The sequence below is a fragment of the Lottia gigantea genome (genome assembly GCF_000327385.1).
Source record: "Lottia gigantea unplaced genomic scaffold LOTGIsca_25, whole genome shotgun sequence".
NCBI classification, from domain to species: domain Eukaryota; kingdom Metazoa; phylum Mollusca; class Gastropoda; family Lottiidae; genus Lottia; species Lottia gigantea.
The window spans coordinates 3,057,752-3,070,742 of record NW_008708752.1 but is presented as its reverse complement, the minus strand read 5'-3'; the positions used below and the strand labels follow the sequence as shown (position 1 = coordinate 3,070,742).

The 12,991-nt window shown below is 29.4% G+C and overlaps 1 protein-coding gene across 1 annotated transcript in view; it reads left to right on the top strand.

The window, feature by feature from the left end:
• Window positions 1-1,947: 1,947 nt before the first annotated feature.
• LOTGIDRAFT_160688 (hypothetical protein) overlaps window positions 1,948-12,991 on the top strand; it is a gene marked incomplete at both ends in the record, with an annotated part of 14,830 nt that continues 3,786 nt past the window's right edge. The window contains 6 exons of the mRNA XM_009055777.1: window positions 1,948-2,047; window positions 8,615-8,826; window positions 9,054-9,152; window positions 9,592-9,663; window positions 10,253-10,377; window positions 10,855-10,918. Of these exons, the coding sequence (XP_009054025.1) occupies window positions 1,948-2,047; window positions 8,615-8,826; window positions 9,054-9,152; window positions 9,592-9,663; window positions 10,253-10,377; window positions 10,855-10,918 (672 nt within the window). The remainder of the gene's footprint in view (window positions 2,048-8,614; window positions 8,827-9,053; window positions 9,153-9,591; window positions 9,664-10,252; window positions 10,378-10,854; window positions 10,919-12,991) is intronic.

Sequence of the window (12,991 nt, the reverse complement as noted above, 5' to 3'; positions counted from 1 at the left end):
AAATTGAATAGAAAAAGAACATGAACGACTGGCTGTTATCTGATTAAAGGGAACACCTGTTGTTTAAATGATTATTAATCTCTCTTAAATTTGTGATTGTCAATGCTTGTCAATAGTATATCCTGGTAGGTTTTAATATAAAACATAAGACTGTCAGGTTATTGAAACAATATGCAATTATAGTCAGGTAACTGTAATTATATATTTTCATATGTTTAACACTAAGTTTCTGATGTTTTTTTTTATTACTAGGTGAAGTTGTTGTGTCTGACACTCTGACCATGATGCAGTATGCAGCAATTCTTTGCTACATGTAGAGTTCTGATCAGATATTCAGCATCTTTTGTGGTAATACAAATAGTACACATGCACTGTCAATATACTCTTCCATGAATATTGTCAAATGCAGAGGCTGCATGTTTTAAAGGGACATGTGCATCATTTTTTGATTGTCAGAATTTTGTGTCAGATAAGTTTAAGATCTGTTCAAGATAGTTAATTTTCTTATTGAATTGGTCTTGATCATTACTCTACTGTTATTCAAAGATCAAACTATTTTCATAGCAATAATTTTTAGGGTTGATTTGAGTCATGAATTTATCACAACATTGATCAACATGCTCCAAAGATCTCAACTGTTTTATAAATGTTGATTGAATGAAATAGATTTGGAAAAGTAACTGATTCTCTTCTCAAAAAATGAAGTTTTGATTTGATATATATTTTTTATTCTACTTTGTCTCATACCTTGACTGCAATGGCCACTATTCTTGTATTACTAAGTTTGTAAATGCAGTGGCTTGATTGGATTGTATGCTATCAAATACAGTCAATCAGAGCTCTACAGAGAGTCTGTAAACAATAAGCCATAATGTTTCTGTACGAAATAGACTTCTGTTGATTTAGATATGATTTCAGCTCTGCACTCAGTGTTCTTTTATAAAAGTCTATAGATATATGCTTTCTGTCACCTTTCATTACTAATTAGAAACTAAAAATGCAAATTACTTTTGTCACATCAGAATTGATAAGGTACCGGTACTGTAATATGATTGAAATAGGTGTTGAAATCTACAGATATATGTATGTCAGTACAAGTTTATTGCCATTTAAGTATTTAATAGGTATAATAGGTATATTTAACATGGTTAAAGGTGCGTTCTGTTTTTTTTTTAGAAGATCTAACTTCTTTTTGATATCTATACACCAAAGTCCAAACCAGAGTCACATAGATCGTTTGAGCCCAAATGTAGAAGGACAATGTCCATGTTCTTAAAATGTATTTTGCTTCTCCTAAGCAAACGACCATGGGATTCCGATTTGACACAAAGGCCGCCATAATCGAACATGTGTACTGAACACAAACAGGGATCTAGACTTGAAGTTATGAAGTTCTTCATTTCCCTTAACAAATGTATCTAGTCGTTTAATATTCTATAAACTATTTTTAGTTTTAATGTTCATTACTTCATTATGCTTTTTGGTAGGTGCAAGAAAACTACTGTACCTGGTACTTATTTAAGCAAAATATTGTAGAGAAATATGTCTCTTTCTTATTCTGAATATTTCAACTAAAAAAAAACCAAGACATTACTAGTATAAAGCAAAGCATCAAATCTACCTCAAATTGCTTAATTTACAATTAGTAAGCTAATGCTCTGTTTTTAATTAACCCTTTTTAAAGAAATTCAGTTTGATCAAATAGAGGTTACACACATATTTTAGAAATAGTTTCAACTATAATTAAAATTTTTCATGCTGCCTCTAGTTTAAACAATGTTTAATGTCAACTTAATTTTTTTTTGTCTGACATGTAAAGTAGATCATTCATTTAATTATGTGGGAATATTATTAACATATATCGATTTAATATTAATTACAGTTGTAAAAAGTATGAATAATGCATAGTTAAAGCTGAGAAGCCTACAGAGATATTCATCAGAAAAGATGACCAGTAAAATTGCACGAGCACTGCTGGACAGAAATACTTTTTCTTATACAGCTGTTCCATTAAAAACTGATCGCAGTCGAAAATATCTCAAAAATGGTGAGTACTCTATTAACTTACTAAACAACAGAAGCTGTGCAGACTTGTAAAGGTACAGGCATATGAGTGATCTTGGTCTGAGAAGTTTGTCCCTGACTCAAATCTTGAGTAAAAGCTCATGTGTGCCCGTGCTTCCACGACAAGATTATTGCGTCACCTACAAGATTTATCAATTGCATGCTCTGCACATGATTATCGACATTGTGGAAATCGACTGACTGGAGATTTTTGTCTCCTTGTGTGCCCGTGCCAGTTGTAGAAACTCAAGACAAGACTCTAATCAGTCTCTGACCAAGTCCGCTTGTGTGCCCGCACTTTTAGATTCATACAAATTAAGTGTGGCACTTTTTGAATTTCCATCATTTTAATTGTCAACTTATTTGGCTAGAGTTGTTGATATAACTTCGAAATGACTGACTGTAGCTACATTTTCTACCTTTTTTCATACCTTAGTTTTTTATATTCAAAACTAAGCACTTCCTATGTTAACTCCACCTTATTTTTTTATTTATTTATACTCTTTTATTCCTCCCAAAGTTAGATTACATATCTACATATCGATTAAATAGAATTACAATAAATATAGATAAATATACATAGAATTATAAACAGATAATTGTGAATAAAATGGGAACAAAAAATCAGAGGTGACAGATGAACGAATTCAATGATCCATGTCCTGTAACTGAGTTTTAACTAGAAAAATCTGACTGTTAATTTTTTAACACCAAAACTATTTAAAAAGTTTAGGTAAAATGTATAATTTAGAAATATTTCCAGGTAAATTCATATTGATTCAAATCTTTGAAAATGCAATATATGTGTTTTAATACCAATTTGAAGTTCTGAATCAGTAAGGATTGTGGGTGTGAATTTAAGAATCTCTACCAAGAAGTTTGTTATACAATATATACAATATATATACTGCTTTATTGACATCTTGTTCAGTTGAAAATTGTCTACTATAGAAGAATACATTAAGCCACATTTATCACATAAAATATCAGCACCTGTTTAATTGCTCACCATTCAGCATATCTTAATAAATAACTTGCTGTGATTCAAGTTAAATACAGGATGGGGTTCTAGACTACTGTGGAATTGTCTGAAAGAAAATACTAAAATCAGGGTTACTGTTTACTCTATTCACACATGACAATTTCTCATACGAGTGGAAAGCTAAGCATTTCTTTGGAAAAACATTGGTTTCTATAGTCTAATAACCTAGAAACAAGCAAATTACGACCCCAAACAAGTTGCCCTAAGTACAATTATACTTGTTTGCCTATATAAGAGTTAATTGTGGTCATTACATGCCATTATATTTTTCTGGATGTGTTCTGATTTTTTATGGCAATAATAATTTGCAGGCAAAGTTTTGGCTTCTCTGGTTTAAAATTGGACCACAATTGACATGCAGAGCCTTAGTAAAACTACACTGCTTGACAAGCTTCATTCCATAGCCATTCACTCTACATTTTATAAGGTTTGTTACACCAGTACGCAGGCAGCATGCAGCAGTAGTTCTGCCACATGAATTTTAGTAGAGAGTAATACCAACATATTTCACAGTATTGAGAACAGGGTATCCATTCATTTTGCTACCTAATTCCATCCTAGATGAAAAGAAAACTTTGCAATTGCAATTAAAGCTAATTTATTTCATTTTTCTCCTATTTGGAATATTTTTTTTTATCTGAACTTGTCTTTAAAACTATGCCTTCCTTAGGAACACAAGAATTTGTAATTCTGAAGTTCATTTCACATCTTATAATTAATTTGAAATGAAATTTATTTGTAGGCTAATATTTGTAACACAATTTTATTTAATTGATTCAGAATTAATTTCTTTTTCATTTGAAATTTATTTTTCATTTGAAATTTATTTATGAAGAGAATTAATAATATTAACAAATTATAACATGATGTAGACAATTTCCTTTGATCTTTTTGATGTATAAACAAGTGGGCGGTACTTATCCATTGTATAAAACGTTTAAAGCAAAGTTTTGTAAATGTATCAAGAGAAGAGTGCCTATAGTTGTCTGCAAAGATCATCACTGACATATTAGCCCCACCCCCAGCATGTGCTGCAACAAACAAAACACAATAAATTGTATTCATATCAGCATTGTGTACATAATGAATCATGTATAGTTGGTCACCAATACCATGCAAAGCTCCCATATTAAAAATTGTTTCCTTTTACAATCTTTCATATTGCCTTCTTATGTCTGAACGGCATCATCTTCCACATTGACCAATTCTTGAGACAAAAATACTGTCAGAAAATAAAGACATATTTAGATAATGTAATGTAAACAAACACATGATTATGATTTTACAAACACCACTGGCTTCTATATCAAAATACAGTATTCAATGCAGGTGCAATTTTTATTACAATTTGGTAATCATTTTATGAAGTAATATTACTGTATTGATTTCAATCTTGACTGAAATGCATTCTTTATGAAAAGAATTAGAATCAATATATCTTAATTTCATTTCACTAGAATATTTTATATTATTATATACATATGGTAGATTCTGAAGTTCAGCTATATCTTATCATGTTTCTTATCAGGCAATAGAATTTATTTGTCTAATTTGATGTCAAGCTTGGTAGGTCTCTGAAGAAGGTTCTCTACATTCTATTGCAATTAAAAGAATACTACTCTTAGAATGGAAATGAAATTTAAAGTCTCAAACTTGTTCAATAAGAGTATAAAATATTCATCATTTGGACTTACCAGGTGCTATGACTAAAGAATAGAATCTCTATATTTCTAAGCATATTTTAAAATTACTTAGTTTATAATGAATTATTACAATGTTTTATTGATTTATTGGATTATAAAGGGATTCTTTTGTATAGTTATGACACCAGGTAATCCCACTGATGAAGAAAGACTCAAAGGTAGTATACCTTTAAAAGCCATTTAAGACATTAATGGCCAGGGCAATATCTTAAAATGTGCATTAAAAACTGCATATATCAAATTTAAGCTGAACAAAATTTATTTAAACATACATACTAATTTTTGTCCAAATTGGATCTGATCTAGAGAATAATCTATTGTACATTCAAAAGTCAATTTTGTCTAAAAGACACTTACCACAAATATATCATGGAAAAAATCATGACAGTCAATTTGAGTAGAAAAGAATATATGCTAAATTTTGTAGAAATCAGATCAAGATTGTATCTGGTAGCCTTTGTGGTCATATCAATAAAATGAAATATACTTAATGCACAGAAATAAAAAATAATACATTTTTACAATACAATTTTACATATATTGTATGAAATTGGGCAATTTCACTACTTCTGATTCATTGTTTTAAATGTAGTCGTATATTGTCGTCGCCCGGTCCATCTGTCTGTTTGTCCATAATTTGGCTTGTGAACATAATAGAGATACAGTTATTGCCCTTGACTTAGTAAAAACGCGTCAAAATTCATTTGTGAACACTATGTAGAAAATAGTTTTTATCTGATTTATCTGAAATTTGGTGTTAAGAGTGAAATTTTGGTGTGATTATTTACATGTATAACAATGAGATCTTGGCCAAGTTTGAATTTGACAATGTTTTTTTGAGTTATTGTCTGTGAATTAGGAAAAAACGCGTCAAAATTTGTTTTTTATCACAATAGAAAATAAGTTTTTATCTGATTATCTGATACACAATTATGTTTAATGTGGCATGTGAACATGATAGTAGTGACAGTTTAAATCAATATTTTATGAAATTTTGAAATGATTGTTTAAATGAACAATTTAACGCAGATTGATTACTGCCCTTTATATACTGAAAAGTTATCAGGGCTGTGGGCGTATCTCGCTATGCAACCAGTTGTTATTGATGTTTCTATTCAATAATGTATGGACCATTATTGACATAGAAGCACAGCTGGTCGTAAGAAGAACATTATATATATATAATAGCATTTCGTTAGATATAGTTCTGATTTACTTAGTAATAATATAGGTAGGCATAGTCATTTCTTGTATTAAAACAACATGGCTCATAGCATAATTATTATTTACAAAGTACATACTTGATATCTTTGATTTATGAACGAATTGTGCTTTTTATTTAGAAATTTGTTTGAATTATGGAAAAATTGATACATAATATTGACCATACTATAATATATTTGAATTGTTGATATATTAAAGAAATGGCTAGGTAACAAAACAGAATTAGCAGTTTGAAGCAGCTCTAAGGGTAAAGTTTGAGTTTGCTTTAAATTAAAAGTTTTGAAACTGTTGTATTTGAAATAAACACATTTGCTCAAATTTGGCCTGAGAACTCCTTTTTGTAAAGGCAAATTTCTAATATATGCCCATTTGTATTTAAAATACTGCTGTTTACACCAGGCCTGTGCAATCTACGGCCCGAGAGATGATTATGTGCGGCTTGTGGCGTTTGCTCTTGTCACTGTCCGTGTGGCCAGCAGATTGTCGCTGCCTATTCAGTTTTTCTCATTAATATGTGACTTTATGTAAAATACTATAATACAAATATAAACAATAGACTACACTGTGTGAATTTAATAATATATTCAATGGTTCAGAAATAAATGAACTTATATTGATTATTTATTATTGTTCCAACATTGAAACAAACATAGGCATAGGAGATGGAGGGTTCAGCATCGACCCAAAAAATGTCGGGCAACAACCTGAAAAAAAAAAAAATGCAGGTAACATTCGTTGGAAAATTTCGGGCAAACCAGCAACCCTATCAGGCCTTTAGCATGTACGCCTATGGAACCAAATGCACTTTTTAAAAAAATTTCGCTCATGATATCAATATGACATGGATATTTACATATATTTTGGTAAAACAAGATGGCACTGACCCACAAAAGCACTTTTTTGTGGTGAAAAAACAAGGGAAACATTTGATGCTTTTTTTCTGTGAAAAGCTTTGCCTCATTTGGTATAAAAACATCAAAATGTACTCAATGTATTACAACAGATTCAAAATTGTCTGAATACTGATGTTTAAGTCAATTCAAGTTGGGCTTTGACCATTATGGAGACCATGCAGTGTGGAATGAGGAAAATATTGCCTGGTCAGCATTGGCCCCTTTACAATGATCAACAGTTTGTAATGCTGTTGGTCATTGTTTATTCTCAATCACCTTGATACCGGACTACCCTAAGCGATATTGTAGATGAAGGTAGACAAAGATCTGACAAATTTGTGTTCATTTTCAGTGCTGATTATTGCTGGCACTATATGAATTGTTTCATGTATTACAGCGTGACATAATAAACTAATTTTTTCACACGGTCTTTCATGGTGAATTGATATCAGACATACTAGGCAAATCATGCTTACATATTTTTTAATGACAAGGTGACAGCAGTTTTGATATTATTCTGTGTGTTTGAGAAGCTCACAGTTGACAAAATTCACAACTATTACACAGTTTTATCAGTTATATAGTCATAAAATCATATTTACAAAGCAAAATAACAATTTTGATCGTGCACTAATATATCCTAATAAACCAAAAATTTGACGTTTCTTTTTCTGTTCAGTATATGTTAAGATCATTCTGATAGTGTATTTATATTGATATATTTCAGATTATTTTGACAGTGTTAAATATTTTTATTTCTGGTCTGACTAAATTTTATTATATTTCATTGTATTATATTATTCTGAGGGTGTAAAACATTGTAATTTCTAGTCTGACTAAATGTTATTAGGTAGTGTTTAATGTTATAATTGTAGTCTGACTAAATGTTATTATATTTGGGATTATTCCATATTTCAGATCATTCTGACAGTAAAACATCGTAATTACCAGTCTGTCTAAATGTTATTATATTTCAGATCATTCTGACAGTAAAACATTGTAATTACCAGTCTGTCTAAATGTTATTATATTTCAGATCATTCTGACAGTAAAACATTGTAATTACCAGTCTGTCTAAATGTTATTATATTTCAGATTATTCTGACAGTAAAACATTGTAATTACCAGTCTGTCTAAATGTTATTATATTTCAGATCATTCTGACAGTAAAACATTGTAATTACCAGTCTGTCTAAATGTTATTATATTTCAGATTATTCTGACAGTGTTAAATATTATAATTTCTAGTCTGACTAAATGTTATTATATTTCAGATTATTCTGAAAGTGTTAAATATTATAATTTCTAGTCTGACTAAATGTTATTATATTTCAGATTATTCTGACAGTGTTAAATATTATAATTTCTAGTCTGACTAAATGTTATTATATTTCAGATTATTCTGACAGTGTTAAATATTATAATTTCTAGTCTGACTAAATGTTATTATATTTCAGATTATTCTGACAGTGTTAAATATTATAATTTCTAGTCTGACTAAATGTTATTACATTTCAGATTATTCTGACAGTGTTAAATATTATAATTTCTAGTCTGACTAAATGTTATTATATTTCAGATTATAATATTATAATTTCTAGTCTGACTAAATGTTATTACATTTCAGATTATTCTGACAGTGTTAAATATTATAATTTCTAGTCTGACTAAATGTTAATGTATTTCAGATTATTCTGACAGTGTTAAATATTGTAAGAATCTCCTGTCTGACACTGAATCTGATGAAGAAATTCTGTTTGATATGCAGTATACAGATGAGAATGAAAATGGGAATAATGATGAAGCAGAAGGCCAAACTTATACTGTAGAAGACGCAGTAGAGGCTATAGGATTAGGATGGTTTCAAATGCGTCTGTATGTTGTCTGTGGCATTATTACAGTAAATAACTCTATTTACATATTTAACACTACTGGTATAATTCCATTGAAATTTCGGTATTCAATTTGAAGCATATTTGTTTTCTTATTCCTAATGTATGCATTATGATTTGAACAAAATTGCATTTATTTATTTCAAGAATATGAAGAGCAGAATGCTCAAATGCTCAGGACAATGTCATGTAAATATTTCTACTGACCTTTACCAAAAAAAATTTTTTTTTGTAGGCAGCGGATGCCTTAGAGATGTTACTCCTAGCTGTTTTGTCACCAGTCGTAAGATGTGTCTGGGGTTTAAAAGATTATGAAGTCGCCATTATCACAACTGTAAGTTTCTCCCATTTTTTCCATGTTCCAAATACCCACATTAGGATAGATATAATCATACAAGTAGAATGTTACATTAAATATTATGAAATTAATCCAATAGTACTCAGTTCAAGAACTTTACAAAGCATTCATCTATAAAATTATGTTTTTCCTTTATTCTACAAATAAACAATCAGGCAATGACTAATATGAAAATAATCATTACAAGGATCAGGTCAAAAAGTCTGGTTTAATTTCTGGAGCATTACAAAAAGTGATCTTTACGGAAGCTCTGTGTAAATGATTGGCTGTATTGGCTAGTGTACAATCCAATCAAATCGCAATTTCAGTCACAGTTTGTAAAAGCTTGATTTTGTGAAGATGTATTTGATAAATTCTTCTTTTCTCTTAAAACAACTACAACTTTATCATAATTTTATTGTAAATGTCTTTCCAGATTGTGTTTACTGGAATGGGGTTAATGGCACCATTATGGGGATTTATTGGGGATCGATATGGCAGAAAAAAGGTTAAATTATGTTAGGAAATATATTCCTACTACTTTATAGATATGAATAGTTTAACTTGTTAAGAATTGCAACATTTTTATCCTCAATTTATCCCTCTCTCTCCCTTAACTAATCTGATAAATATCTTTGTAAAATTTTGTAAAACTTGACATGTGGCACATGTAGATAAGCATAGACTAGTTCAGAGATGAACTGCAATAAATTGATAGTATTTTTTTACCAAGCAGGTTCAGATTTTTTTGATAATCTTTGGCTATATTTGTTGTTTTTATGTGATGTGTGACAGCAAGCCTATATTTGATTGTAAAGAAAGTAAAGATACCAGTTATATTAATTATTACCACAAATTTGTGACAATATACTATAACAGTATACCAGCAGGACTAGAATAGTGTCATGTCACCCTTAAAACATCGTACTCAAAAAATGACTGATTGGGAAAAAAATGAGTTACCAGCCAGAACAAAAAAACAGTTAACATTCTAAAATCATATACACATGTAAAAATAGAAATTGCTGAAAGATTTGATCAAGTGAATATAGATTATATTAAAAAATCAGTTGATTAAGATAATTATATATTTTCAGGCATTGTTAATGATAGTATTTTGGATTGCTTATTTTGGGTTATTAACAGCTGCTACACCAAACTACACCTGGTTATTAATATTACGAGGGTTGGTTGGTGGAGGGATGGCTGGGTCACCTCAAAGGTAAACATGATTATATTTACTGAGTTTTATCTTGGTTTATAGATAATCCTTATAGCAGAATAAGTGCTAATTTTAGTTCTAAGTAGAAGAGGCTTGTAGCAATGTTGGCTTGAGTGCTGGAAACTTTACATGACATCATTTGCTTGGTGTTATTGAAAAGATGGTGGTTGTGGGTTCTAATTTTAATCAGTGTGTGAAAGCCTTGTGACCTTGAATAAGTTGGTTATCTTATCTCAGTATTCGATTCATCACAGCTGTAAATGGATATGGATAATATAATGCAGGACAGAACAATGTCCAGAGGTTTGGTCAAGGACCAACTGGTAGAAAGGATCTTTTTGAACCTTAATTGTTATACACAGTACTTGTAAAATGTTGTTTTTGTCTTAGGTTATAGATTCAGAGAATCTTCAATGCTTATTATCCATGGAATAGAGAATCCTGCAAATTTTTCATGTTAACATTTTTGAATTTCAGTTTTGCCTTACTAGCAGAATATTTACCATCAAATCATAGAGCTAAAGTTTTAATTATGGGCCAGGTTAGTCATTTATTATTATGATATAATATGATATTGTATGATGATATATGATTATATAATATAATGATGTAATATTTTTATATCCCACATTCTAATATAGACATGTATTGCTGTAACCCCGCCTGTCTGTCCATCCACAATTAGCTTGTGAACGCAATAGAGATCACAGTTTTTATTTGATTTTGATCAAATTTGATATGTAGGTTTATATCTATGAGATCTTGGACAAGTTTGAATTTGGGTATGATTCGACAGATGATAATGGATTTTCAACCTTTCAACCACTGAATTTTTGTTAGATTTTAGGTACAAATTGACAAATATTGACAACAGCCCTTGATGTGCTGAAATTTGGTTATCTTATTGGGCATATTTTAATAGGCAACAACTTGTTTATTATTTTGTAGATATTTTAGGCTATATTTGAAAAATTGTTATCATTTTGAAGATTTTTGAAACTGTATATTTCAATTATTTTTGATATTTTTAGTTGTATATTTGAAGAATTGTTATTATATTGTAGATATTTGGAGCTGTATATTTGAAGAATTGTTATTATTTTGTAGTTATTTTGAGCTGTATATTTGAAATGTTTTTATTGTAGATATTTTAGCTGTATATTTGAAGAATTGTTATTATATTGTAGATATTGTGGGCTGTATATTTGAAGAATTATAATTATATTATAGATATGTTGAGCTGTATATTTGAAGTGTTTTTATTGTAGATATTGTGGGCTGTATATTTGAAGTGTTTTTATTGTAGATATTGTGGGCTGTATATTTGAAGTGTTTTTATTGTAGATATTGTGGGCTGTATATTTGAAGTGTTTTTATTGTAGATATTGTGGGCTGTATATTTGAAGTGTTTTTATTGTAGATATTGTGGGCTGTATATTTGAAGTGTTTTTATTGTAGATATTGTGGGCTGTATATTTGAGGTGTTTTTATTGTAGATATTGTGGGCTGTATATTTGAAGTGTTTTTATTGTAGATATTGTGGGCTGTATATTTGAAGTATTTTAATTGTAGATATTGTGGGCTGTATATTTGAAGAATTATAATTATATTGTAGATATGTTGGGCTGTATATTTGAAGTGTTTTTATTGTAGATATTGTGGGCTGTATATTTGAAGTGTTTTTATTGTAGATATTTTAGCTGTATATTTGAAGAATTATAATTATATTATAGATATGTTGGGCTGTATATTTGAAGTGTTTTTATTGTAGATATTTGAGCTGTATATTTGAAGAATTTTAATTATATTGTAGATATGTTGGGCTGTATATTTGAAGTGTTTTTATTGTAGTTATTTTGAGCTGTATATTTGAAGTGTTTTTATTATAGATATTTTAGCTGTATATTTGAAGAATTATAATTATATTGTAGATATTTGGAGCTGTATATTTGTAGAATTGTTATTATATTGTAGATATGTTGGGCTGTATATTTGAAGTGTTTTTATTGTAGATATTTTGGGCTGTATATTTGAAGTGTTTTTATTGTAGATATTGTGGGCTGTATATTTGAAGTGTTTTTATTGTAGATATTGTGGGCTGTATATTTGAAGTGTTTTTATTGTAGATATTTTAGCTGTATATTTGAAGAATTTTAATTATATTGTAGATATGTTGGGCTGTATATTTGAAGTGTTTTTATTGTAGATATTGTGGGCTGTATATTTGAAGTGTTTTTATTGTAGATATTGTGGGCTGTATATTTGAAGTGTTTTTATTGTAGATATGTTGGGCTGTATATTTGAAGTGTTTTTATTATAGATATTTTGAGCTGTATATTTGAAGTGTTTTTATTGTAGATATTTTAGCTGTATATTTGAAGAATTTTAATTATATTGTAGATATGTTGGGCTGTATATTTGAAGTGTTTTTATTGTAGATATTGTGGGCTGTATATTTGAAGTGTTTTTATTGTAGATATGTTGGGCTGTATATTTGAAGTGTTTTTATTGTAGATATTGTGGGCTGTATATTTGAAGTGTTTTTATTGTAGATATGTTGGGCTGTATATTTGAAGTGTTTTTATTATAGATATTTTGAGCTGTATATTTGAAG